This window comes from Ovis canadensis, chromosome 16 (genome assembly GCF_042477335.2).
Source record: "Ovis canadensis isolate MfBH-ARS-UI-01 breed Bighorn chromosome 16, ARS-UI_OviCan_v2, whole genome shotgun sequence".
Classification (NCBI taxonomy): domain Eukaryota; kingdom Metazoa; phylum Chordata; class Mammalia; order Artiodactyla; family Bovidae; genus Ovis; species Ovis canadensis.
Genome location: NC_091260.1, coordinates 27,636,191 through 27,663,618, shown reverse-complemented (window position 1 = coordinate 27,663,618; position 27,428 = coordinate 27,636,191). Strand labels below are relative to the sequence as shown.

Below are 27,428 nucleotides of genomic sequence, written 5' to 3'. Positions count from 1 at the left end.
TTCAACGATGAAACCTAAGCTGATAATCCAATGAATGAAAAATTCCATGGTGCAAAGCTGGATGAATTAGGTTTATTTAGCTCAGTGAAGTGTTGTCTTTGGTAATTTAAGAGCGATCCTTCATTGAGAAAACAAGGACCTGAGAACATTTGATTTGAAGTCAGAATACCTCAGTTTAAAAAAAAAATACCCGAGCTTGTCTCTCTAACTATATATTGTTTTCTTGAATGTCTTTCCCTTTTGTTAAATAAGTATAAAACATTTTTTCCTTAATAGCACATTGGATTACTGGGAGAATCCAATGAGGCCATGTAAGTGGAAGTATATATATCATTATACTGGTTCTATGAGGAGAAATTATAGACACTAATGGCACCATAATTAAATACTGGTTTTATTTTTTTGTGAAATTAAAAAAATTGAGTAATATTTTCAAAATATGTCTTTTCATAGGTTTTATTTAATCCTTTTGATGACATCATTCCAAGAGAAATAAAAAAGCCGAAAAAAGAGAAACCAGAGGAGGAAGTAAAGAAATTGAAACCCAAAGGCACAAAGTAATCAGAGTAGAAAGATTTTTTCCTCAACTTGAAAAGCAACACTGATTTATTTAGTTCACTTTGTTTCCTACTGTAATAATTGTTCAGTAATTTAGGGGGAGGCCAGTTTAGACCAGGATATATGTCTAAATTATCTGTGTGTGTTTCTTTTTCTAGATGTACATTTCTTATATTCAAATACAGTGTATAACTTAAAAACTTAAGCCAAAAAAGTATTGTCTGAGATGTCTGATGAAACCTGTTAATAAATAGATAAATATTTATGACCACCACAAGAATTATTTATATAAATGAGTTGTTGAAACTTTTGTTTGTTTGTTTACTTGTTTTTCTGATAATACATGCTCAGGATAAAGAAGTTAGAAAGTAAAGTATGAAGGATATAATGACTGCATGGTTAATATTATTTAACTTTCTCACTTTTTATTTTGATGCTATTAAAATAACCTTATTACAAATATATTTACACATAAAGTTCTTTCTGTATTCTGGATTAATTCCTGAGAATAGTTTTCTAATAACAGAAATTGCTTCAGTATTTCTGTGAGTAATATTCTTTACATTATTAATTTTGTCTGTTTTATTAAAATAGGTATCAGAGAGTTAGATTTCAACTTTCTCTTTTACTATACTGTAGCATCCATTTTAGGGATTTTGTTGTACTTATATAAGTGTTGGAGAAGGCAATGGCACCCCACTCCAGTACTCTTGCCTGGAAAATCCATGGACGGAGGAGCCTGGTAGGCTGCAGTCCATGGGGTCGCTGAGTTGGACACGACTGAGCGACTTCACTTTCACTTTTCTCTTTCATGCATTGGAGAAGGAAATGGCAATCCATTCCAGTATTCTTGCCTGGAGAATCCCAGGGACGGGGGAGCCTGGTGGGCTTCAGTCCATGGGGTCACTGAGTTGGACACAACTGAGCGACTTCACTTTCACTTTTCTCTTTCATGCATTGGAGAAGGAAATGGCAACCCATTCCAGTATTCTTGCCTGGAGAATCCCAGGGATGGGGGAGCCTGGTGGGCTGTCGTCTATGGGGTTGCACAGAGTTGGACACGACTGAAGCAACTTAGCAGCAGCATATAAGTGTTAGATTCAGAAAGCTTTAAGTATAATCCTGCCTACTACAGTTATAGGAAGCAAAGTCTACCGATCTTTGAGCTTCAGTTTCCCCATCTTATAAAATGGAGATTTATAGTATAGCATCTGCTTATTACAAAGTTTAAATGAGAAAGGGAATTTGAAAATACCCAGTAGTGTAGGTATTCAATACATATTCATTTCCTTTCTTTGATATCCTATAATGTAAGTTAAGTTGCTGTTATAAACTGTCAAATATGAGCCAAACTCTAATAGGCAGTTGATATATTGTGGCAAAATAACTTCTTACACAACTATATATTTATTTATTTTTATTTTGTATTAATTTATTTTTACTAATTTATGTCTGGGTGAAAAGTCACTGTCACTATATTCAGATATAATATTTCATCACTGATTTATCTTGACAGCAAAGCCAAAAGTTGGATATTTTGTTTTTGTTTTTAATTCATAGCAAATATGTTAGGGGTGATGTGATAGTTACTGATTATATCTAAGTAAGTTTTGAAATGAAATTCCTCTTTTATTGCCTGATCTTTTGTTTTTCCAGTATTTCAGAGGAGTTTTAATAACTTACTATGTATCTTCCTTGTGATGTATTAATCTGAAGAGTCAAAAAAGACTAAAGTTAGTTTTTTATTCCCATGGGCTGTTTGCTTAGCTAAGTTTGTTGCTTCCCCCCACCCCATAATTTTGTGTAACTTACTAATTTTAAAATATTGAAATTATTTTGGCAGACACTAGATAAATTGCTTCCCATTTATAGTACCCTCAGAGCTGTATGTTTATTAGTTTTTTAGCAATCCTTATTTGATAATATGCTATGCTGTGTTGAGTTGCTCAGTTTTGTCCGACTCTTTGCGACCCTGTGGACTGTAGCCCACCAGTCTCCTCTGTCCACGGGATTCTGCAGGCAGGAACACTGGAGTGGGGTTCTGTGCCCTCCTCCAGGGGATCTTCAGACCTGGGGACAGAACCTGAGGTTCTGATGTTTCCTGTGTTGACATGAAGGTTCTTTACTGTGCGTGCCACCTGGGAAACCCACAAAAAGCTTTAATTATTTCTGTCGTGCCTGAGTTAGTGTATTTAATCATAGTTTTCAGGATAGATTTTTGGTCATTAGTTTAGTCTAGTATGTGAAATATGGGAAAGATTGAAGCAAAAGGAGAAAGGGGCAGCAGAGGATGAGATGGTTACATAGCATCGCCAACTCAATAGACATGAATTTAGGCAAACTCCAGAAGACAGCAAAGGACAGGGAAGCCTGGTGTGCTGCAGTCCCTGGGTTAGCAGAGTCAGACATGACTTTTCAACTGAATAACAACAACAATATATAAAACATCTGGAACTAAACATTTAATGTTATGCTAAAATATATATATCCTTAGTATATTTCCCCTGAATACTTAGTAATTATTGTCTACTGAGAGAATGTATTTCTTCTTGTAAATTGTGTTCTATTGCTTTGAAAATAGGATATTTATAAGTTTTGTTTAACTTTTTCTTTCTAATTTTATTTCATTCTTTTTTCCTTCTTTCTTTTTCAATAGAAATTTTAGTTTACTTTCATTTGGAGAGGAAGCTGAGGAAGAAGAGGAGGAAGTGAATCGAGTTAGTCAGGTAAAACTCTTAATTTGCCCTTTGTTCAGAATTGTAAAAGAGATTAGGGTCTATATTCTCATTCATTTTTGTATCTATTTTTGTTTCTGTGCTATATATAGGATAGCATATTTTACATGTTTTACAGCAAATTTTAAATGTTCATTGAACTGATTCATAAAATGATTTGTGTGGTCAGTAATATTTGCAACTTCTGAAATGATTTGAAATATATTTTTTAATCTGGCATTTTAAAAATCAGTTACAAACTGGGGTTAAAGAATGATTTAATGTCATGATTCAGATTTTAGTTGCTGTTGGTTTAATTGGATTACTAGATAGTTTGTTATTAATATTACTGTAATAAACAGTGACAGACCAAAGCTCTTATCTTCATTTTAATATAATATATATATTTATTCTTTTCATTAATTCTCATCACAGCCCTGTAAGGTAGGTATTATTATTTCCATTTTACCTATGAGTTAATAAAGTACTAATAGGTTATAATTTGCTCAAACTCACATACCTAGTAAGTTGCTAGAGCTGAGAGCTGAACCTACAGCTGTCTCTCTAAAATCCACGTCTCAAGGTTATACATTGCTTCCTGGCCTTTACCCCACCAATGCTTCCCTTAGGCCTTTAAGTATGGTTTTCCTCATTATCCCTTTCATCACGGTACTCATTGCTGAAACACCTACAGTACCGTACCATTGTTTAAAGCAGTGATTCTGACAAATATGCCCCAAGAAAATCATCTTAAAGGATTTTTACTCTCCTAGATTTTCATCTCATCCTTTCATGACAGGTAGTGAACACTGAGACCTAAAGGATAAGATTCAGAGTCTTTTTTGTAGTATGTAATTAAAACTCTATAACCTAGTACTGCCTTTCTCACTTAACACAGTCACCTATTTCTTACTGACACTGACAATAGCATCATCTTAAAAGCACTTTATTTTTACCCTTGTCTTTACTTCTTTATCTGCATGCTTCCCTCATCATTGAGCCTGGTTTGGTAAGCTCTACTATTGGGCACACAATAAGCACTCTACTTATACCTCTTGCATTAAAACTGAATTAAAATGGGCATGTGTAAGTAAGAATTTAGTCATAATTTTTTTTACTTTTACTGTCTTCAGTATCTTTGATTGATCTGTTTGATACCATAGATTCAGTTACCACTTGTATACTGTTAATAACATTCTGAACTGTAGGAGATAAAGCCAAATATTTCCTCTGGGCTCTTATCCCTCATTCTGTGTTGTCTTCAGGAAACATCACTATTTTTAGATATCAAAACTAAATTCATTTTCACATGATAACTTCCTTTTTAAATTTTTTATCAGTATCACCAACTACTCTGTCACCTCTCCCATCAGAAAGCTTCTGTACCCTCTTATCCTTCTCTATCAGAGGGCAGACAGACTAAAAACCACAATCACAGAAAACTAACCAATCTGATCACATGGACCACAGCCTTGTCTAACTCAGTGAAACTATGAGCCATGCTGTGTAGGGCCACCCAATTTGAAGGGGTCATGGTGGAGAGTTCTGACAAAACGTGGTTCACTGGAGAAGGGAATGGCAAACCACTTCAGTATTCTTGCCTTGAGAACCCCATGAACAGTATCAAAAGGCAAAAAGATAGGATACTGAAAGATGAACTCCCAGGTTGGTAGGTGCCCAATATGCTACTGGAGAAGAGTAGAGAAGTAACTTCAGAAAGAATGAAGAGATGGAGCCAAAACAACAACAAAACTCAGCTGTGGATGTGACTGGTGATAGAAGTAAAGTCCCATGCTGTAAAGAGCAATATTGCATAGGAACCTGGAATGTTAACTCCATGAATCAAGGCAAATTGGAAGTGGTCAAACAGGAGATGGCAAGAGTGAACATCAACATTTTAGCAATCAGCGAACTAAAATGGAACGGAATGGGTGAATTTAACTCAGATGATCATTATATCTACTACTGTGGACAAGAATCCCTTAGAAGAAAGGGAGTAGCCATCATAGTCAACTAAAGAGTCTCAAATACAGTACTTGGATGCAGTCTCAAAAATGACACAATGATCTCTGTTCATTTCCAAGGCAAACCGTTCAATATCACAGTAATCCAAATCTATGCTCCGACCAGTAATGCTGAAGAAGCTGAAGTTGAATGGTTCTATGAAGGCCTATAAGACCTACAACTAACACCTAAAAAAGATATGCTTTTCATTATAGGGGACTGGAATGCAAAAGTAGGAAGTCAAGAAATACCTGGAGTAATAGGCAAATCCGGCCTTGGAGTATGGAATGAAGCAGGGCAAAGGCTAATAGAGTTTTGCCAAGAGAACACACTGGTCATAACAAATACCCTGTTCCAACAATACAAAAGAAGACTCTACACATGGACATCACCAGATGGTCAATACCGAAATCAGACTGATTATATTCTTTGTAGGCAAAGATGGAGAAACTCTGTACAGACAGCAATAACAAGACCAAGAGCTGGCTGTGGCTCAGATCATGAACTCCTTATTGCCAAATTCAGACTTAAATTGAAGAAAGTACGGAAAACCACTCAACCATTCAGGTATGACCTAAATCAAATCCCTTAAGATTATACAGTGCAAGTGAGAAATAGATTCAAGGGATTAGATCTGATAGACAGAGTGCCTGAAGAACTATGGACGGAGGTTTGTGACATTGTACAGGAGGCAGACCTGTACAAGACCATCCCCCCAAAAAAAAGAAATGCAATAATGCAAAATGGTTGTCTGAGAAGGCCTTACAAATAGTTGTGAAAAGAAGAGAAGTGACAGGCAAAGGAGAAAAGGAAAGATCCCTGAATGCAGAGTTTCAAAGAATAGCAAGGAGAGATAAGAAAACCTTCCTCAGTGATCAATGCAAAGAAATAAAGGAAAACAATATAATGAGAAAGACTAAAGATCTCAAGAAAATTAGAGCTACCAATGGAACATTTCATGTAAAGATGGGTACAATAAAGGACAGAAATGGTGTGGACCTAACAGAAGCAGAAGATATTAAGAAGAAGTGGCAAGAATACACAGAACAATAAGGAAAAGATCTTAATGAGCCAGATAACCAGGATGGTATGATCACTCACCTAGAGCCAGACATCCTGGAATGTGAAGTCAAATGGGCTTTGGGAAGCATCATTCCGAACAAAGTTAGTGGAGGTGATGGAATTTCAATTGAGCTATTTCAAATCCTAAAAGATGATGTTGTGAAAGTGCTGCACTCAGTATGCCAGCAAATTTGGAAAACTCAGCACTGGCCACAGGACTGGAAAATGTCAGTTTTCATTCCAATCCCAGAGTAAGGCAATGCCAAAGAATGCTCAAACTATTGCACAATTGCACTCATCTCACATGCTAGCAAAGTAATGCCCCAAATTCTCCAAGCCAGGCTTCAACAGTATGTGAACCATGAACTTCCAGATATTCAAGCTGGATTTAGAAAAGGCAGAGGAATGAGAGATCAAATTGCTAACATCCGCTGGATCATCAAAAAAGTAAGAGAGTTCCAGAAAAACATCTATTTCTGCTTTATTGACTATGCCAAAGCCTTTGACTGTGTGGATCACAATAAACTGTGGAAAATTCTTCAAGAGATGGGAATACCAGATCACCTGATCTGCTTCCTGTGAAATCTGTATGCAGGTCAGGAAGCAACAGTTAGAACTGGACATGGAACAACGACTGGTTCCAAATTGGGAAAGGAGTACATCAAGGTTGTATATTGTCACCCTGCTTATTTAACTTATATGCAGAGTACATTATGAGAAACTCTGGGCTGGAAGAAGCACAAGCTGGAATCAAGATTGCTGGGAGAAATATCAATAACCTCAGATATGCAGATGACACCACCCTTATGGCAGAAAGCGAAGAACTAAAGAGCTCTTGATGAATGTGAAAGAGGAGAGTGAAAAAGTTGGCTTAAAACTCAGCATTCAGAAAATGAAGATCATGGCTTCTGGTCCCATCACTTCATGGCCAGTAGAAGGAGAAGCAATGGAAGCAATGAGAGACTTTATTTTAGGGGTGGGGGGGGGTGCTCCAAAATCACTGCAGATGGTGACTGCAGCCATGAAATTAAAAGATGCTTACTCCTTGGAAGAAAAGTTATGACCAACCTAGACAGCATATTCAAAAGCAGAGACATTACTTTGCCAACAAAGGTCCATCTAGTCAAGGCTATGGTTTTTCCAGTAGTCATGTATGGATGAGAGAGTTGGACCATAAAGACAGCTGAGTACTGAAGAATTAATGCTTTTGAACTGTGGTGTTGGAGAAGACTCTTGAGAGTCCCTTGGATTGCAAGGAGATCCAACGAGTCCATCCTAAAGGAAAGCAGTCCTGAATCCAATACTTTGGCCACCTGATGCGAAGAACCGACTCACTGTAAAATACCCTGATGCTGGGAAAGATTGAAGGTGGGAGGAGAAGGGGATGACAGAGAATGAGATGGTTGGTGGCATCACCAACTCGATGGACGTGAGTTTGAGTAAACTCTGGGAGTTGGTGATGGACAGGGAGGCCTGATGTGCTGTGGTTCTTGGGGTTGCAAAGAGTTGCACACGACTGAGCGTCTGAACAGAACTGAACTGACTGACTCTGTCACCCCGGTATCTGAGAAGTCATCTTTAGATGTCAGTGTACTAGTCTTACATTATTCATGATTCACATTTGTCCCTAATCAAAATGAAAGATTCACTATATATTGTGATCCTGTAGGTATTTTTGTAAATAGAAAAAATCATGAATGTTAGATCTGAGAATTGCCAAGATTCCCTTTCATTGATGTTATCTGAAGATGTCCAGTTTCCTTGTGTATCCATGCCTTCTGCAGCATCCTCCCAGGCCTGTTTTTTCTTTTCCTTGAAGTGTGTGCTCTCGTTTATTTGACTTATTTTTATTTTTCCTTTGTAATATTTAGTTTCATTATTAACTTCTTAATGCCTGTACTTCCCTCCCAAAGCTGAGCCATCAAAGCACTTATTATCCTTCATTGTAATGATTTCTTTTCTTATCTGTGCTATGTATTTTATGTAATCTTTATAACAGTAATGTCATGGATTTTATTCCTGATTTATAAATGGCAAAATCAATACTGAGCTATTAAGTTTCTTGTCTAATTAAGAGTCATGGAATCTGAATTTTGACTTGAGTTTCTGTAGCTATTAAAGTATCCAATGTGGTTTTGAATACTGCAAAAGCTGCCTCCTTCTAAATGGCTGGCAAAAAATTTCACTGATAGCACAGCATTCTGGGGTTGGGGACAGCTAGCTCAGTGCAGTCAGCCCACTGCCCTTTCCTAACTTCCGCAGGGTCCTGGGTGGTACTAGTTTAGCAGCCATGTAGAGCAAGAGTAGGTAGTCAAAGGGAATTTTCTGTCAGTCTTTTTGTTGAATTGAATTTCTGGTCTAAAATAAGATTTGTAAAAAAATAAAATAAGATTTGTGCACAATTACTGAGATTGACTTTACTAGGAAATTAGTTTGAATTTTTTCTGTTGGTAACAATATGTCTTAAACATATCTGAAAGCATATCTTCCTCCTGCTGCTTGCTTTTTGCACAAAGTTTAAAAAAAAAACTACATGTTTTAACTTCTACTGAATATAGTAAACTGGCCACTGCAAAAGCAATTTGTGTTTGCTAAAGGTTGAAAAGTGAAAGAATCCACTGTAGATAGTTGTAGCTTGCTTTTTAAGTTTTCTTTTAAATGTGTAAACACTTTAAACTGTAGAAAGACCAGTTAAAATCTTTCCTTCTTGCCAAGAACATTGCAGCCCACAGTCCATTATCAAATAAGTAGTATAACTAGTATTGTGTCATCACATTTCTCTCGTCTGACTTTTTAATTGAGGGTGCTGTGTGATAAAATTATCAACTGTTTGTTTCTGACTCTCAAAGCTGTATCTCTAGGCTGACTTATTTTTCTCCAGCTGCCTACTAGGCATCTCTGTATTAGAATTTCCCACTAGTTACCCAAGCCCTAGCCAAGGCTTAATTCGTTATCTTTTCTTCCCAAACTTCTCCCTGTTCTGTGAATTCTTTTTCTAACTCCTTGGTATCAGTGTCCCCTAAAGAAAAATTTTAGATTTAATTCTGATGTTTTTCTTATTTTTTCCCTTGTACAACCAGTTAGTTGCATTAGGTCCACCAGTTTTTCATCTGTGGCGTATCTCAAATCTTATTTTTAATTTATTTTACTACTCCTCTTATTCCAGCCTTCATTATCTCTAGGCTGTGCCGCTGCCCTAGTCTGCAGACTGATCTCCCATCTCCCTTCTCTTTTTTCCCCTTCCACTCATTGCTATCAGAATAGTCTTCCTGAAGCCTGATAAAGATGCTATAGCTGCTCTTTGTTGACTATAAAAATAAGGCCAAGTTCCTTGGCCTATTATTTCAGGCTTCTGCTTCATGACTCCTCTTTACCAACTCTGTCCTTTAGGGTAATGGTTCTTAAACTTCCTCACTAATAAAAAGTCACTTGTAGTACTTAAAAAAAATTAAATTCCTATATCCATCTCAGACCTACTGATTCAAAATCTCTAGGGGAGAAACCTAGGAATCTGGATTTTTAATGAATTCAGTAGAAATCTTACCTGGAAAATGTAGGAAACACTGTGTTAGCACATCTGAACTATTTGCTGTTCTACATATATGCCTTGTATTTTCCTTTATGTGTCTTTGTTCATGTTTTTTTTCCTCTGCATGTAGTAGCTTATTCCATTTCTCAGTGTCAAAGCCATATTTATCTTCAGCATGTAGAATACTATATTTTCTAAATGTCTTTCCCAGTTTTTCTTAATCTTTTCTTTTTCTGATCTAATTTCTACCTTGTGATTCTTGCATTTTCCTTTTAAACACATTCTTTTTGCTTTATTATGCAAGAAATGTATGACTGCATTCTTGTTGTATACTAAAGAACATTACACCCTTTTATTTCTGCCTTATTAATTTTGTAGGGTCCTAGGTGCTGAGCTCCTTCACAGTAAACTTTGTGTCATCTTTGAGTGGCCGTGTGTTGCAGTAGAAATAGCATAGATTTGGGATCATACAAACTCATATTGGCACTTTTATTTTTACAGGTAGTCTGTGACTATGGATAACTTAAGTCTCTGTGAGCCTCCATTTTTCTCTTTGTAGCATGGAAATAATAGATACCATTTAGAGATGTGGAATAAGGATACAGATAATCCTTAACTTTGATAGGTCATGCAATTGAAAAGTGGTTTTGAAAGTCAAATGTCTTAAACAATGTACTCTAGAAGTTGTCTTTTATTCTCAAAGAGCTAAAGAATTCCAGTCACTAATATGACCATGATTATCATGCAGAAGCTGCTGCCCTGCGCTCAGGTAGTCTAGAGGGCTGCTGAGAAACTTCACCAGCAGTCCAGCTTCCTGAGGTAGGAGGTCATGAGCACAGCACAGTTGGCCCAGGGCCCTTCCTGAGCACTCCCACAGGGTCCTTGATAGTAGCTTGAGCAGCCTGGGAGAGCATGGGTGTACACCTGTACATCATAACCCACCAACGACTCATTCTCCATATGTGAGTGGGTCTTGGAACAATGAGCAGAATCTTTTGGCATACAGAATTTAGCTGTTTTGTCTATTCATATTATGGAATCATGGGTAAGTTTAGCTTGAGAAAAGAGAGCAACAACACCAAAAATTGTTGACATTTACTGGCTTAAAGAAAAGGAAGTTTCTGTAGAGAGCATGAGATAAATTCTAGGGAGAACAGAAATAGAAATATATGTTGTTTATTTTGCTTTTGTACTGTTCTTCACCCTTCAAATACATTTTGCCTTTTGGGTACAATAGGGTCAGAAAAGGGAAGGCTAGCTTGAATTTTGGAAAAGTGTGACCAAATGGTATATTTTAAAAAATTTAGCCTAACTGTTTTTAAATACTGATAACTAGAGCCAAAGTCAGTGTCTTTTATAGTGACTAAAAGCAATTTGCTGTTTCAGAGGTTGCATGAAATTAAGTATTTTTAGAGGGCTTGAAAATAATTGTTTCATTATTCATTTGCTTATCAAGTTTCTTTCTTTCAGTGACTCCACAGTGTTAATCTTTATCCCAGAACCTAACATCACAAGTTAATAATTGGTAAAGTCTGAATTGAGGCTTTACTTTATGTGAAAGGAGAAATAAGATAGAGTCCCCTCTGGTTTATGGATTATCAGTGTGGGATTACAGACACTGCTTTACCCCACTCAGTATTCATGAGAAGGTGCCTCTCTCCCAAGGGTTAGCTTTCTTTCATTATTTATTTCAGTATCTTTCTACTACCTGATAAAATCTCTTTTAGAATAATAGAATTTTATAGCTCAAAGGGATCTAGTCCAACTTCCTTTCTTTATAGATGAAGAAACTGAGACTCTGGTTAAGTGACTTGCCAGACTGACTTCATTTCCTTTTTGATAGGATTGCATGATAGGAGGATGCCATAACAAGTATCTTGAGTTCAGGAAAGCACATTGTCAGAGTCTCTCATGATATGCTTGTGGACAACATGAGGAAATGTGATCTGGGAGATAGTACAGTCAGATGGATTTAGAGCTACTTGAATACTTCTGCCCAAAGAGTGCTTTATTGTCAACCTGTGCCTAATTATTTGAACTAGTAAGTTGAAATGTAATAGGAGTACATGTATATTCTGTGCTTTAGTTTAATGAAATCAGCTAAATAGGTATGACTTAATAGCCTGTAAGCCTTATTGGATTATTAAGAGTAAGGTCTCTGGAATAAGGAATTTAACATTCTTTGCATTTTGGGGGATTGCATTTGCAGCATTTTGTTCAGTTCTGAACACCTTTAAGAAGGATACTGACAAACTAGATGTATCCAGAGGAAGGGAGGGTCATGAGGAGGATGGGCAGGATGCCAAAAACATGCTCCTCAGGGAATGCTTGAGTAACTGGATATACATTGGCGAAATAAAATCTAACTGAAAATGGGAGCCTAGGCTTCAAATATTTGAAAGATTTTTATCTGGAAGATACTCTCCTTTATATTGCTTTATTAAATAATAGTTTCATTCAAATATCCTTGTTGGTTTAAAATTTGCTCCTGAATTTTTGTATATAACTTAAAGAAGAATGTCAGAAAATGTTTTTCTAATAAAAACTTAGGATCAGATGAGTAGTTTTCTTGAGGCAAGTTAAATGGTAGGTCTAGTAAAAAAAATAGGTAAATTTGAAAATAGTTACTAAATTGTGCCACATTCATATTGATACACAGTATTTTTTCTTACTTCAAGATATGTTAACATTTTAATTTCAAACCCAAATTTATAAAAAAGCTTTTTTCTTACCCAGAAAAATGTATATTGATAAATATATCACTTTTGAGAATAAAGTGATAATATTTTTGTCTCATTCTCATTTATCCTTATATCTTATTCTCATTATAGTTTCCAGATGGGTTAGGCATGGCCTGGAGAGTTTTGTACAGAGGCTGTCAGAAATGTTAAATAGTTTTTTTATCACATGGCTTGTGGGATCTTAGTTCCCTGACCAGGAATTGAGCACCCCCTCTCAGCAGTTGAAATGTGGACTCCTAACCATTGATATTGCATTTTTAAAAATGTTGATGTATTTGTAATCACTTCGTATTTCCGCTGTAGAAAATTACCATAAACTTAATGATTCAAAGCAAAATAAATTTAGTGTCTTATAGTTCTGGAGGCCAGAAATCCAAAACAGGCTTCACTGGCCTAGATAATGAGGTACTGGCAGGGCTGCCTTCCTTCTGGCAGCTGAGGAGAATCCATTCCCTTATTTTTCCAGTTGCTAGACACTGCCTGTATTCTTTGGTTAATGTCTTCTTCATCTTCAAAGCCAGCAGTAGCAGGTCAAGACTTTCTTATCTTTCATCATTCTGCCCCTGACTTTCCTGCTTCCATCTTTCTTATAAAGACTCTTGTGATTGCCTTGGACCCACCCTGATAATCTGGGATAATCTCCTCATCTCAAAATTCTTAATTTACTTGCAGAGTTCCTATTGCCAAGTCAAGTAATTTACCCACAAGTTTTGAGGATCAGGAAGTGGACATCTTTAGGGGCTGTTACCTGCCTACAGCCTATTTGTATCTAAATGAAACTGTGCGGAATATTCCTATTGACAACACTTGTTTATGGTTCATTTTTAGTTTTAGAAGGTAGAAATAGGATTAGTTGGATGATTGAAAATTAAACATAGATTTTTTTTTTTCTCCAGTTAGAGGAAGACTTCTCCAATTACAGAACTCCTTTAAAAAGGGGTGATTTTTCATGTGTGTGTGTGTAGTTATTAAGCTCCTTTCCAGTGTGGAGATACTAGTTGACTAGTCAGTGATGTCAAGGAGATTCCTGCATTGTGTGGGAGGCTTAAAGATTTTTCCTCCTGTCAAGTTTTCTGGTTCTGTACTAAAGGTCACAAGAATGTAATAGGGTTCATCATAGAAACTATGTATATATTTATATATAAGCAGAAATGGAGACTGATAGATTGATTGAATTTTAGGAATTGGCTCATATGTTTATGGGGGCTGGCAAGTCTAAATTCAGTAGAGTAAACCAGCAAGCTGGAAACTCAAGGAGGAGTTACTGTGACAGTCTTGAGTCCAAAATCTGTAGGCTGGAAAGTCAGGCATAATTTTTGTGTTACAGTGTTGAGGCCAAATTGCTTCTTCTTGGGAAAGTCTTTACTCTTCAGGCCTTCAGCTGATTAGATGAGGCCCACCTACATTTTAGTGGATAATCTGCTTTACTCAGTCTACTGATTTAAGTGTTTAATCACATGTTTAAAAAATACTTAGTTTTGTAACACCATCTAGACTGGGGTTTGAATAGACAGCTTGGGTACATAACATAAAATTAACCATCACACACTGAAGTAGTTAGAAATTGACACTCAGACCTTCCAACTTCTTGACCACTATGCCTCTTGCTTTCTTTCTACTTGTATTTAGTTTCCACTGTTTCACTGCCTCTGTTCTTGATAAGAAGTAGCAGATAATAATATAACTTTCGCAAATCCCCTTTGATGTTCATTTTCAGGTTTGCTTATGGTTTTGAATTTACCTTGGAGCTTCTTCTGTTGTGCTCACTAAATATATTTAGTAATTTTTTCAGCCCCTAAACTGATTAATGAGCCAGCTGCCTTTATGTAACTTCTTCAAAAATTATTTTAAAGTATATTTGGTGTTTCTTCTTTCGCTAAAATTATTATTGATGGTATAAAATAGACCTTAAAATAGGTCTCAGAAAGAATAGGCATGAAAGAAATATTTGAATTCATTTTTACCCTCTTAGAGCCTATCTCCTATTTATTTTCTTGGCCTGCAGGATTCAAAGTCTACTATAGTGGGAATGGACATCTAAAAAATTGCTTTTGATCATATATTTCTCCACTAGTTTAGTTGAAAATATTAATTTAAATTTGAAATGGTAATGATTTATTCATATTAATCCGTTTCCTTCTATTGTGAAATCTTATTTAAAGTTAATGTTAAGACAAGTTTCTTCTTTTCCTTTAAGCTGGTTTAAGTTTTAGGAGATAAACAAGAAACCATTTTTAGAGAAATTTTATTAATCTATTTTTGGCTGCACTGGGTCTTTGTTGCCGTGTGTGAACTTTCTCTAGTTGCAGGTGGGGGATACTCTCTAGGTGTGGCATGCAGGCTTCCCATTGTGGTGGCTTCTCTTGTTGTGGACCCACAGGCTGTAGAGTGCACAGGCTTCAGTAGTTGCAGCGCATGGGTTCAGTAGTTGTGGCACATGGGCTTAGTTGCCCCATGGCATGTGGAATCTTCCTGAATCGGGGATTGAACTTGTGTCCCCTGTTTTGGCAGGCAGATTCTTTACTACTGGACCATCAGGGAAGTCCAAAAACCCATTTTTTAAAAATGTTGATTAAGCTAACAATTATAAACTAATATTTACAAGTAAATGGGATAGTATAGCTTATTAATGGACCAAGAACCTGGAGACCTGAATTCTAATCTTACTCCTCTTATGTGTTAGTGCAGCTCTCATTTCCTGATCTGTTATCTGTTTCTGAACTAGAGAGTCTGAGGCCTCCTCTGTCTGTTATGTCTGTAATTGTGACTCCATGAAGGAAGCACATGGGGAGAATTGATAAGGAACTATTTCTTAGAGTAAATGAAAATAAACATTGGTGGCTAGAGGTGCAGAAGGAAGAAATTTTAGAAAGGAAAACATGAAAAAAAGATGCTTGTGTTTTATTCTAGTTGTGGTCACTTTATATTCATTTGTTTACTTTTGCACATATCTCATTTAACAAAACTGTTATTATTATTATTTCCATTTTTTAGGCATAGGTTCTGAAGTCTGAGGAGGTCATTCTCTTTCCCCAAATGGTACAAGTTTTGGCCTAAAGCTCACAGAATTACTGATTATTAGATTTTGAAATTCTTTTGGTCCAACTGTTATCCTCTTTTCCTGTGTTCTTTCTATTATACCACCTTCAGTTTTTGGACAGTTTACATTGTTAGACAAACATCAAGTAATTCTTTGATGTTTGTCTTTTTATTACTTCTTGGTTTTTGTAAGGTTATGGAATTAGAAATTCATATTAATTGCATATCAGATTCTGTGCCTTTTTAAAAGTATGGATAATAGTATCTTTAGATTGAGAACAGTTTTTATTTTGCCTAGATAAACTGGACTATAAGTATATTTAAATGGACATCTAAAAAATGATTAGGTCTTTAAAATGTGGAGCACTCCATAATACAGAAAAATTCTAAAATAGATTATTTTCATCATGGAAATAAATTTCAGAAAGTATACATCTGCTTCAAAGTAAGACCTGTCAAATTTAGAAGCCTATTCTCAAAATTGTTAAGCAGTGAAGAATGAGGATAAAGGGAAAAAGGTATTTTCACCTCTCTGTATTTGACATTTTAAAATTTCAGTTAACACATTTTGTAATGAATTTTTCAAAATAAAAATTTCCTTCAAGATAGAAATTGTCTTCTTTCTTGTCAGCTCTAGTCTCATGCTGGTCACTCAGACATGATTAATTGAGGGATGGGAATGGTAAGCAGCTTTCCACCTTAAGATAGAAAGTATGAATTTAAAGTGTTCTCACCTTGTGGTGAGGAAGCTTGTACAATAGTCTGCAGCTCTGAAACAGGCCAGTTGTTCTGGGTCCATGGGGGCCTATAGGAGAAGAAAAATGGATTATATCATTGTGAGATAGACCAGGATTTAAATCTGAGATCTTCTACCACTAGCTTAGTGAATTACCTAATCTCTCTAAGTCTATTTTCTATCTGTAAAATGGGACTAATAATGGCTACCTTACTTACTTTCATTTGGGGACAAGAGGAATTGAGATGTGGGAATATTGTATTGTAGCTCAGTGCCTGACACAAGTATATATTTAATAAATTAGAATAATGGTTGTAGCTTGTTTAAATTTTTATTGGGATATATTTGATTTACAGTGTTGAGTTTCAGGTGTACAGCAAAGTGAATCAGATATACATACACATATGTCCACTCTTTTTTTAGATTCTTTTCCTGTATAGGTCATTACAGAGTGCTGAGTAGAGTTCTCTGTGCTACACAGTAGGTTATTATTAGTCTGTTTTACATATAATCATGTGTATATGTCAATCACAGTCTCCCCATTTATCCCTCCCCCTCCTTTATCCCCTGGTAACCATAAGCCTGTCTTCTGCATCTGTGACTCTACTTCTGTTTTGTAACTAAGTTCATTTGTACCTTTTTTTTGATTCCACATATAGGCAGTTATCATAGGGCATTTGTTTTTCTGTGTCTGACTTCACACAGTATGACAATTTCTAGGCCCATCCATATTGCCAAAAATGACATTATTTTGTCAGTGTTTTAATAGTTCTACTTCTTATCTTCTAATGTCTTATTATATAAATTTAAAGTATAAATTTACTGAGAATATGACTTTTGAAGTTATTTAATATTAGGTCACCAAGGAGCAGTCATACATGAAAAGATCTTTTACATATGTTAAATAGTATTTTATAGATGTTCTCATCTGGTTGCTTGGGTACATTTTAAAAGTGATTCTGTGCAAGAATACTATACTGCTAGTATACACAGTATATTTGAAGAATAATAGTGTGTGTTTATTTCAGATTACTCTTGTGATTTGTCTTCTGAGTTTTAATATATCAATCAAAAATTAACTAAGAAATCATAAAGAGTGTTTAGTGTTTGGAAATAGTAATCAATAAACTTGTTTTTAAGGCTATATCACGCTTTTTGAAGGAGAGATGCTTTTCAAATAATATTTTTAGTCTATGGGAGAATAAGATTGCTATTTTACAAAGCTTTTCTTTCTACTTAGATTTTTCAGGAACATGTGTCTTTTACTAATAACCACAGTATACCAGTACTAGATTCTATGTAAATGTGTTAACTTGTCCTTTTGGAAGACTGTTTTTTCCCCCACTCATGATTACATTGTACATTTCTTTCTAGAGCATGAAAGGGAAAAGCAAAAGTAGTCATGACTTGCTTAAGGATGATCCCCATCTCAGCTCTGTTCCAGCTGTTGAAAGGTTAGTATGGTGCTAAGCTCTCATTTTTTGGCTCATAATTTTCTGTCTCCCTTTGTAAGTAAGCAGTCAGTTCTCATTAAGTCAAATTTTGTCAGCCCAACCGAAAAACTAAAGCATTTTGGTAATGGGGGTAATAGAGCTACTAGCATAATGGAGAGAGAATCCCTCTAGTCACATTCACTCTCTCGCTATCTATCTTATTTTTGTTGAGCTAATTACATTTAAAGTTATCTCTTAAACTTCTAAATCTCGGGATAGTTTGAACACTAGAGAGCTGTCCACTTTAATGATTTAATGCTTAATTCAAAGGTTTTTTTTTATTAATCTTCTTCTTGAATCATTTTTGTCTCAGAATCATGAATAAGCAAATCAGATTTGAAGGGTTTTGTGAGGAAATCACCACATTTTGGACCAGTTCACTGAGTATTATTCCATATATATTTCAGGAGTTACCAGAAAACTATCTTACTGTTTTTGTTGCCTCTCTTTGGTATGGGCAAATGTCTGACTGTTAAATGTAATTACGTGTGATTTACTGGACCAGTGTCTGAAAGGGGGACTACAATACTGTGGTACTGAGTTTAACTCATTTTCAGAAATTATATATTGAAACAGTCTCTTCTTGACATACTTGTATTTGAAGGACTTGTCTTCTTCAGCCTGAAGACATAAAGCCAATAGAAAAAATTAATTTCTGCAGCCTTTTGTTCATAAAAATAGCACTATTGGTTATTTGCTTTAAAAAAAAATTCTAGTGAATTTGTATTTGTGCTAATGGAACATACCTTCTATTCTATTTATAAAAACAACTTCTTTTAGAATGTTTCTCTTTGCTCTATGATGCCATTCTGAAATTCCTATGTTGAAGTATTTTTGAGTTATTAATCATAGCAAAATATTCTACTTTTTTGAATAATTGAATAATTTTGCTAGTTTCATTTTGAAGCTAAAATTTGTTTTTCTTATTTTTTGTAGTGAGAAAGGGGATGCAGCAGAAGATTCAGATGATGTGAGTTTTAATTTTAGTATAAATATAGTTGAACAGTTTATAGAAAATTCAAAATCTTTACAAATGATTATTTTTCCTAAAAGGTACTATATATTATCTTTTATAAATATATAAAAATTTGAAAAAATTTTGAAAGATTTAAAAAATAAATTATGTATTTCAGTGTTGGAATTTTCTTCATACTATATTTATGTATTTGTTTTCCTCCAAAATCAGAATCTTATATGTGAATTTCTAGCCTTTTTCTCCATCTCACATAATGTTACATGAACACTCAAAATTTAGATGTCATTGATTTTATTATGATAAGTTTAAATGTTGTTGTGTGACATCCTATATGATATATGGGAAATGCTTAAATCAGTCATTTATGGTAGTTTCCTTCTTCATACAAACATTTCAGAACATTCTCTCTTAAAACTGTCTTGATGTCTCTGCATTACTTGTACTGGCTATTAAAGCTGATAAGGCAGGATTTCCTTTATGTGTAAGAGATCAAGTTTTTCAAATCATTCACTTATATAAAAACTCATTGATCTGTGCATTGTACAGAAGGAAACACATAACTGTCCATGCGAGAACACAGCTTCATCTATTATCATATTCAGAAGACAGCATTTTCTCTATATGTAATGGAGAAAGAATGACTGTCTAACCTGGTCAAGAGAACCTTCTGGGAAGAGATGATGCTGTGTTGTGTCTTATAGGAGAATTAGGAGTTAACTAGATCAAAAAAGAAACTGGTAAGGGTGGGATCACTCTAGCTTAGAGAACAGCATATGCTAACACATAGTAACCAGAGAAGGCAATGGCACCCCACTCCACTACTGTTGCCTAGAAAATCCCATGGACAGAGGAGCCTGGTAGGCTGCAGTCCATGGGGTTGCTAAGAGACGGACATGACTGAGTGACTTCACTTTCACTTTTCACTTTCATGCTTTGGAGAAGGAAATGGCAACCCACTCCAGTACTCTTGCCTGGAGAATCCCAGGGATCGGGGAGCCTGGTGGGCTACCATCTGTGGGGTTGCACAGAGTCAGACACGACTGAAGCCACTTAGCAGCAGCAGCAACACATAGTAACAAGGAGAGAGTATATCTTATTTAGGAAGTACACACTAAGGTTAAAGTTTGAGAAGGAACCTCACTGTGAGGAGAGCAGGAGGGAAGAGGGTTAGGAGGAGCTACATCTACAAAAGGCTCTGAAGTAGGAGAGAGTTTGTTGTGTTTCAGGAGCTGAAAGCAGAACAAAGTGACCAGAACTTAGTGACAGGAAGGAGAGTGGTGAGGTTGGAGAGGTGGGGAGAAGTCAAAGAATAGAGAGCTTCATAGACTATGGTGAGGACTTTAAATTTCATTCTAAAAGTGATGAGAAACAGTTAGAGGGCATTAGTTAAAAAGATGAATGCTGTGGTCAACTTTGCATTTTAGGAAGATCCCTATTGGCAAAGTTAGAGAGGACACATTAGAAGAAATAGGCAAGAGTCACGGAGAACTGTCAGGGAGCTATGTTGAGAGGAGAAAGAAAGAAAGTGAAGTCGCTCAGTCGTGTCCGACTCTTTGCAACCCCATGGGCTGCAGCCTGCCACGCTCCTCCATCCCTGGGATTTTCCAAGCAAGAGTACTGGAGTGGGTTACCATTTCCTTCTCCGGAGCATCTTCCTGACCCAGGGATCGGGAACCCGGGTCTCCTGCATTGTAGGCAGACACTTTACCATCTGAGCCACCAGAGAAGTCCTGTTTGGAGGAGAGCTGATAGAAAATCACAGCTGTGAGATGGGAGAGCGAGAGACTTGAAAGAGGTCTAAGAGGTGACTTATTCTCAGGGAAACAACCATAAGATTTCTGATTTGGGCAGCTTGTTCGATGGGTACAAAAGACAGATGGGGAGAATGATGAAAAATAATGTGCTTAATAATATACATTTTGTGATTCAGATAACTTGGAGACATCTGTGTAACATTAATATGGGTCTGGAAGGTAGGACCAAGGCCTGATGTAAAATTATCCATACATTCTTATGCTCTAGGCGGGGGTGAGGTCACCTAAGGATAGTGTACGATCTTTAACCTGTTTAGTATCCCAAGATCCTTTGCAGTCACTAAAACAGTGGACCTCTGTCCTAGGAAACATTGCATCCACAAACAAAATTTTACTAATTTGCATGGCATTTTTTTCTGTCTCCTGAGGACCATGCATGGAAGACCTGGGTCAATGGTTATGAAATTTTAAAGCTAAAGAAAGTCTTAAACATCTCACTGAAAACACTCACAATTTCTATCTGCAGAGATTAGAAACAATCCACATTTTATAGCCCGAGAAGCACTGGCCTTGGGTCCACAGGCCTAAATTTAAGAATCCTGCCTTACCATGACTCACCTGGTCAAAGAATCACAAGAGAAAAAGATCAACTTGGGTAGTTTCTTCCCTCTTCTCTACCCTCTTCCCTCCTTCTCTCTTCGTTTTTCTCTCCACTCCTTTCTCTGTTAATCTGGGAAGCTATTCTGGAAGTTGTCAATTTGGCAATAAGCACAACAGTCCAGAATTTTAGCTCTTATGGAATCCTTCCTCTGATCATTGGAGACAACAATCATATAAATAATTAAAATAGGCCCAGGAAGCCAGGCAAGATGGCGCCGTCCGCCTTTTTGCGCCCATTCTGGAAGCTGCTGGCCCCGGCTAGGTTCCCGAGTGTCTCTTCATCGCGGTCAAAGTTCTACATTCAGGAACCGCCACATGGCAGTCCTAACTGGCTGAAAGTTGGATTGACCTTGGGCACCTCCGCTTTTTTGTGGATCTATCTCATCAAACAACATAATGAAGATGTTTTAGAGTATAAAAGAAGAAATGGGTTGGAATAAACTTTGGAAATACTAAAACAGTGTGTTCCATATAGTGATTATAGCAGTTCCTCTGGATTCACGAATCTGTTGAGTTGTAAACGTGAGAGAAAGAATTACGTGTGACCATATGTCAAGTCAGCATTTGTGTTTTACATAATTAAATTAAAAAATACTTCTGTGTTCGTCAGATTATGTATATTGTGACAGTGTATAGAATGTCAGTTCTAAGGTAAATTATTAAAAGTATTTTAATGTGGAACGTGCCATCTGAAAAAAAAAAAAATAAATAAATAATTAAAATATATAGTATGTCAAATGAGTTATAAATGTTTTGAGGAAAAATAGGGAAGGGGAATAGAGACCACAGTGGGTGAGTGTATGGTTCTGCAATTTTATTAGGGTGATCAAGAGAAGGAGCACTGAGAGGGTAGCATTTGGCCAGAGACCTGAAGGAGAGGAAAGAGTGAGCAATGCAGAGTCATAAAGTAAGAGTTTCAGGTTGGAAGGAAGAGCAACTCCAGAGCTGGCTGTATGGCTGGCCTGGAATTGTAGGAGATTATGTCAAGGAGCTACAGATTGTATAGTGTCTTGGTAGAGTTGGGCTCATTGCAGGGTTTTGAGAGAGGAGTGATTGCTATGTCTTAATTTGTAGGAAGAAATATCAGCTTCTTTACCTCCTCCTCTTTAACTTGCATTACGTGGTTGAGATCAGTATGTTAGCCAACTGCCTCCAGAAGCCACCTTGCCCACTGGGGAAGAACAAGAATGTACAACAGATCAACACAAAAGTCTGGGTGATCCAGCAGGAGCACAGTACGGACTGGTTGTGGATTGAGCAGCAACACTTGCTGGGCTATGGCATACTCAGAGCTGGGTATTCCCACCTGTAGCAGATTCTTCAAGCCCTTACTAGTTCAAAATGAAACAAACAAAAAACCTGGCCTAAAATGCAGTGAGGAGAGTCTGAGACAGACCTCTGGAAGCGAAAGGAGAAAATGGAATGCCCAGTAAATACTACATTTCGATTTTTACAGGATGGAGAATATGAAGATGCAGAGCAGGATGAATATGTTGATGGTGATGAGAAGAACCAGATGAGAGAAAGAATTGCAAAAAAGTTAAAAAAGGACACAAGTGAGAATGTTAAGAGAGCTGGAGAGGGTGAAGTGGAGAAGAAGTCAATTAGCCGCAGGTGAGTCAAGCAGTTGAAATATCAGAGTTTCTGTCTTTTATACTTATTTAAGATTAAGATTGAGTCCTCTATTCAACTTTCCAAAATGTTGTTTTCATAGTGTTTGATATATATACCAGTTGTCTTAAATTAGCCCACTCAGGCCTAAAAGAAAATAGACCAATTTTATTTACATCAATGGTCTTAAGAGTCAAATTCTGCTTTATTTCTCTTTGATCTCTTCTTTAAAAGCCTCTAAGGTTTTTTTGTTTTTTTTTTTTTTTGAGGTAAGCAAAATATTAGCTATATGTGGAAGACTGTATTTGTTTAAAACAAACAAGATAAGTCATTATAAAAAACAAAAAGATGTCCTCAGATTTAAGGGAGTAAAATTTGTCAAAAATGGCTAAAAAGAGGGTGGGCCTGAAAATACTCTTAAATATTTTTTCAAGTCTGATTTATACTGTCTACCCCTCCTAACCTTGGTGGTATCATAAAATAAATCTCAACACATGTCTCATTTCAAAGACTTGTTAAATTTTGTGACAACATTTTATTCTCCTGAAATTCAGCTTAATTGAAAAGCTCTCCTTTATAATTCTGTTATTATAACTTTGTTACACATATAAAATAATATAGCTTTAAAAAAATGGTAGTGTTTGTTTTCTTTGAATGACCTACAATTGGGGGTAAGATAGGTGTAACTCCCTGTAAACAACATTGTTTTATTCTGTTATGTTTCTCAACCTCACACAGAAAAACTACAAATAAAAAACATTTTCATATTATCATCACTTAGATCTCTAAATTTTTTCTTTGTGTAACCAGAAAAGTACTTCCCTAGAAATTTCCACTGATAGTATAACCTTTTGCATTCAGAAATGGTACTTAGAAGTTGTCTTTAAATATCTTTTTCTGGTGACATTCACCTGATGCTCAAGTAATCATTGTTGAATAATTTAATATAGTTGATTAACTTTGGGCCACTATTGGATGAAGATTTTAGCAATCATATATATGCTTATATAAGGCCCGTGGAGTTGACGGGCCTCTTATCAGCCCGAACTTTTAGTTAGATCATCAATATAATCAAGAATCCTTTATTTCTTTCTCTTACTCAGGAGATACATTTCCTGATTTTTCAGTTCCTTTCAGTCCAGTCGCTCAGTGATGTCCAACTCTTTGCAACCCCATAGCCTGCAGCACAATAGACTTCCCTGTCCATCACCAACTCCTGGAGCTTGCTCAAATTCATGTCCATCCAGTTGGTGATGCCATCCAGCTATCTCATCCTCTGTCATCCCCTTCTCCTCCTGCCTTCAGTCTTTTCCTAGCACCAGGGTCTTTTCCAATGAGTCAGTTCTTCACATCAGGTGGCCTAAGTACTGGAGCTTCAACTTCAGTATCAGTCCTTCCAATGAATATTCAGGACCTATTTCCTTTAGGACTGACTGGTTTGATCTCCTTGAAGTCCAAGGGACTCTCAAGAGTCTTCTCCAACACCACAGTTCAAAATCATCAGTTCTTTGATACTCAGCTTTCTTTATGATCCAACTCTCACATCCAGCATGACTACTGGAAAAACCATACCTTTGACTAGACGGACCTTTGTAGGCAAAGTAATGTCTCTGCTTTTTAATATGCTGTCTAGATTAGTCACAGCTTTTCTTCCAGGAGCAAGCTTCTTTTAATTTCATGGCTGCAGTCACCATCTGCAGTGATTTTGGAGGCCAAGAAAAGAAAGTCTGTCACTGTTTCCATTCTTTCCCCATCTATTTGCCTTGACGCGATGGGACTGGATGCCATGATCTTTGTTTTGTGTGTGTGTGTGTGTGTTTTTTTTTTTTTTTTACTTTATTTTACTTTACAATACTGTATTGGTTTTGCCATACATTGACATGAATCCGCCATGGGTGTACATGAGTTCCTAATCCTGAACCCCCCTCCCACCTCCCACCCCATATCATCTCTCTGGATCATCCCCGTGCACCAGCCCCAAGCATCCTGTATCCTGTATCAAACATAAACTGGCGATTCATTTCTTACATGATAGTATACATGTTACAATGCCATTCTCCCAAATCATCCCACCCTCTCCCTCTCTCACAGAGTCCAAAAGTCCATTGTATACATCTGTGTCTATTTTACTGTCTCACATACAAGGTTATCATTACCATCTTTCTAAATTCCATATATATGTGTTAGTATACTGTATTTGTGTTTTTCTTTCTGGCTTACTTCACTCTGTATAATAGGCTCCAGTTTCATCCACCTCATTAGAACTGATTCAAATGTATTCTTTTTAATGGCTGAGTAATACTCTATTGTGTATATGTACCACAGCTTTCTTATCCTTTCATCTGCTGATGGACATCTAGGTTGTTTCCACGTCCTGGCTATTATAAACAGTGCTGCGATGAACATTGGGGTACACATGTCTCTTTCAATTCTGGTTTCCTCGGTGTGTATGCCCAGCAGTGGGATTGCTGGGTCATAAGGCAGTTCTGTTTGCAATTTTTTAAGGAATCTCCACACTATTCTCCATAGTGGCTGTACTAGTTTGCACTCCCACCAACAGTGTAAGAGGGTTCCCTTTTCTCCACACCCTCTCCAGCATTTATTGCTTGTAGACTTTTGGATCGCAGCCATTCTGACTGGTGTGAAATGGTACCTCATTGTGGTTTTGATTTGCATTTCTCTGATAATGAGTGATGTTGAGCATCTTTTCATGTGTTTGTTAGCCATCCGTATGTCTTCTTTGGAGAAATGTCTATTTAGTTCTTTGGCCCATTTCTTGATTGGGTCATTTATTTTTCTGGAATTGAGCTGCATAAGCTGCTTGTATAATTTTGAGATTAGTTGTCAGCTGCTTCATTTGCTATTATTTTCTCCCATTCTGAAGGCTGTCTTTTCACCTTGCTTATAGTTTCCTTTGTTGTGCAGAAGCTTTTAATTTTAATTAGATCCCATTTGTTTATTTTTGCTTTTATTTCCAGTATTCTGGGAGGTGGATCATAGAGGATCCTGCTGTGATTTATGTCGGAGAGTGTTTTGCCTATGTTCTCCTCTAGGAGTTTTATAGTTTCTGGTCTTACGTTTAGATCCTTAATCCATTTTGAGCTTATTTTTGTGTATGGTGTTAGAAAGTGATCTAGTTTCATTCTTTTACAAGTGGTTGACCAGTTTTCCCAGCACCACTTGTTAAAGAGATTGTCTTTAATCCATTGTATATTCTTGCCTCCTTTGTCAAAGATAAGGTGTCCATACGTGTGTGGATTTATCTCTGGGCTTTCTATTTTGTTCCATTGATCTATATTTCTGTCTTTGTGCCAGTACCATACTGTCTTAATGACTGTGGCTTTGTAGTAGAGCCTGAAGTCAGGCAAGTTGATTCCTCCAGTTCGATTCTTCTTTCTCAAGATTGCTTTGGCTATTCGAGGTTTTTTGTATTTCCATACAAATTGTGAAATTATTTGTTCCAGCTCTGAAAAATACCGCTGGTAGCTTGATAGGGGTTGCATTGAATCTGTAGATTGCTTTGGGTAGTATACTCATTTTCACTATATTGCTTCTTCTGATCCATGAACATGGTATATTTCTCCATCTATTAGTGTCCTCTTTGATTTCTTTAACCAGTGTTTTATAGTTTTCTATATATAGGTCTTTAGTTTCTTTAGGTAAATATATTCCTAAGGATTTTATTCTTTTCGTTGCAATGGTGAATGGAATTGTTTCCTTAATTTCTTTTTCTACTTTCTCATTATTAGTGTATAGGAATGCAAGGGATTTCTGTGTGTTGATTTTATATCCTGCAGCTTTACGATATTCATTGATTAGCTCTAGTAATTTTCTGGTGGAGTCTTTAGGGTTTTCTGTGTAAAGGATCATGTCATCTGCAAACAGTGAGAGTTTCTTCTTTCCAATTTGGATTCCTTGTATTTCTTTTTCTGTTGTGATTGCTATGGCCAAAACTTCCAGAACTATATTGAGTAGTAGTGGTGGAAGTGGGCACCCTTGTCTTTTTCCTGACTTTAGGGGAAATGCTTTCAGTTTTTCACCATCGAGGATAATGTTTGCTGTGGGTTTGTCATATATAGCTTTTAGTATGTTGAGGTATGTTCCTCCTATTCCTGCTTTCTGGAGAGTTTTTATCATAAATGGATGTTGAATTTTGTCAAAGGCCTTCTCTGCATCTATTGAGATAATCATATGGCTTTTATTTTTCAATTTGTTATTGTGGTGAATTACATTGATTGATTTGTGGATGCTGAAGAATCCTTGCATCCCTGGGATAAAGCCCACTTAGTCATGGTGTATGATCTTTTTAATGTGTTGTTGGATTCTGATTGCTAGAATTTTGTCAAGGATCTTTGCATCTATGTTCATCAGTGATATTGGCCTGCAGTTTTCTTTTTTTGTGGCATCTTTGTCAGGTTTTGGTATTAGGGTGATGGTGGCCTCATAGAATGAGTTTGGAAGCTTACATTCCTCTGCAATTTTCTGGAAGAGTTTGAGTAGGATAGGTGTTAGCTCTTCTCTAAATTTTTGGTAGAATTCAGCTGTGAAGCC

The 27,428-nt window shown here is 36.5% G+C and overlaps 2 protein-coding genes across 2 annotated transcripts in view; both read left to right on the top strand.

Moving 5' to 3' along the window:
- CWC27 (CWC27 spliceosome associated cyclophilin) overlaps positions 1-27,428 on the top strand; it is a 255,917-nt gene that overhangs the window by 29,576 nt on the left and 198,913 nt on the right. Inside the window, exons 6-10 of the mRNA XM_069556311.1 lie at positions 454-557; positions 3,215-3,284; positions 17,758-17,837; positions 18,813-18,846; positions 22,723-22,880. Of these exons, the coding sequence (XP_069412412.1) occupies positions 454-557; positions 3,215-3,284; positions 17,758-17,837; positions 18,813-18,846; positions 22,723-22,880 (446 nt within the window). The remainder of the gene's footprint in view (positions 1-453; positions 558-3,214; positions 3,285-17,757; positions 17,838-18,812; positions 18,847-22,722; positions 22,881-27,428) is intronic.
- LOC138421874 (NADH dehydrogenase [ubiquinone] 1 subunit C1, mitochondrial) lies at positions 21,463-21,875 on the top strand. Its single transcript, XM_069556318.1, has one exon. The coding sequence runs from the start codon at positions 21,476-21,478 to the stop codon at positions 21,704-21,706; it is 231 nt and encodes a 76-aa protein (XP_069412419.1). The 5' UTR covers positions 21,463-21,475; the 3' UTR covers positions 21,707-21,875.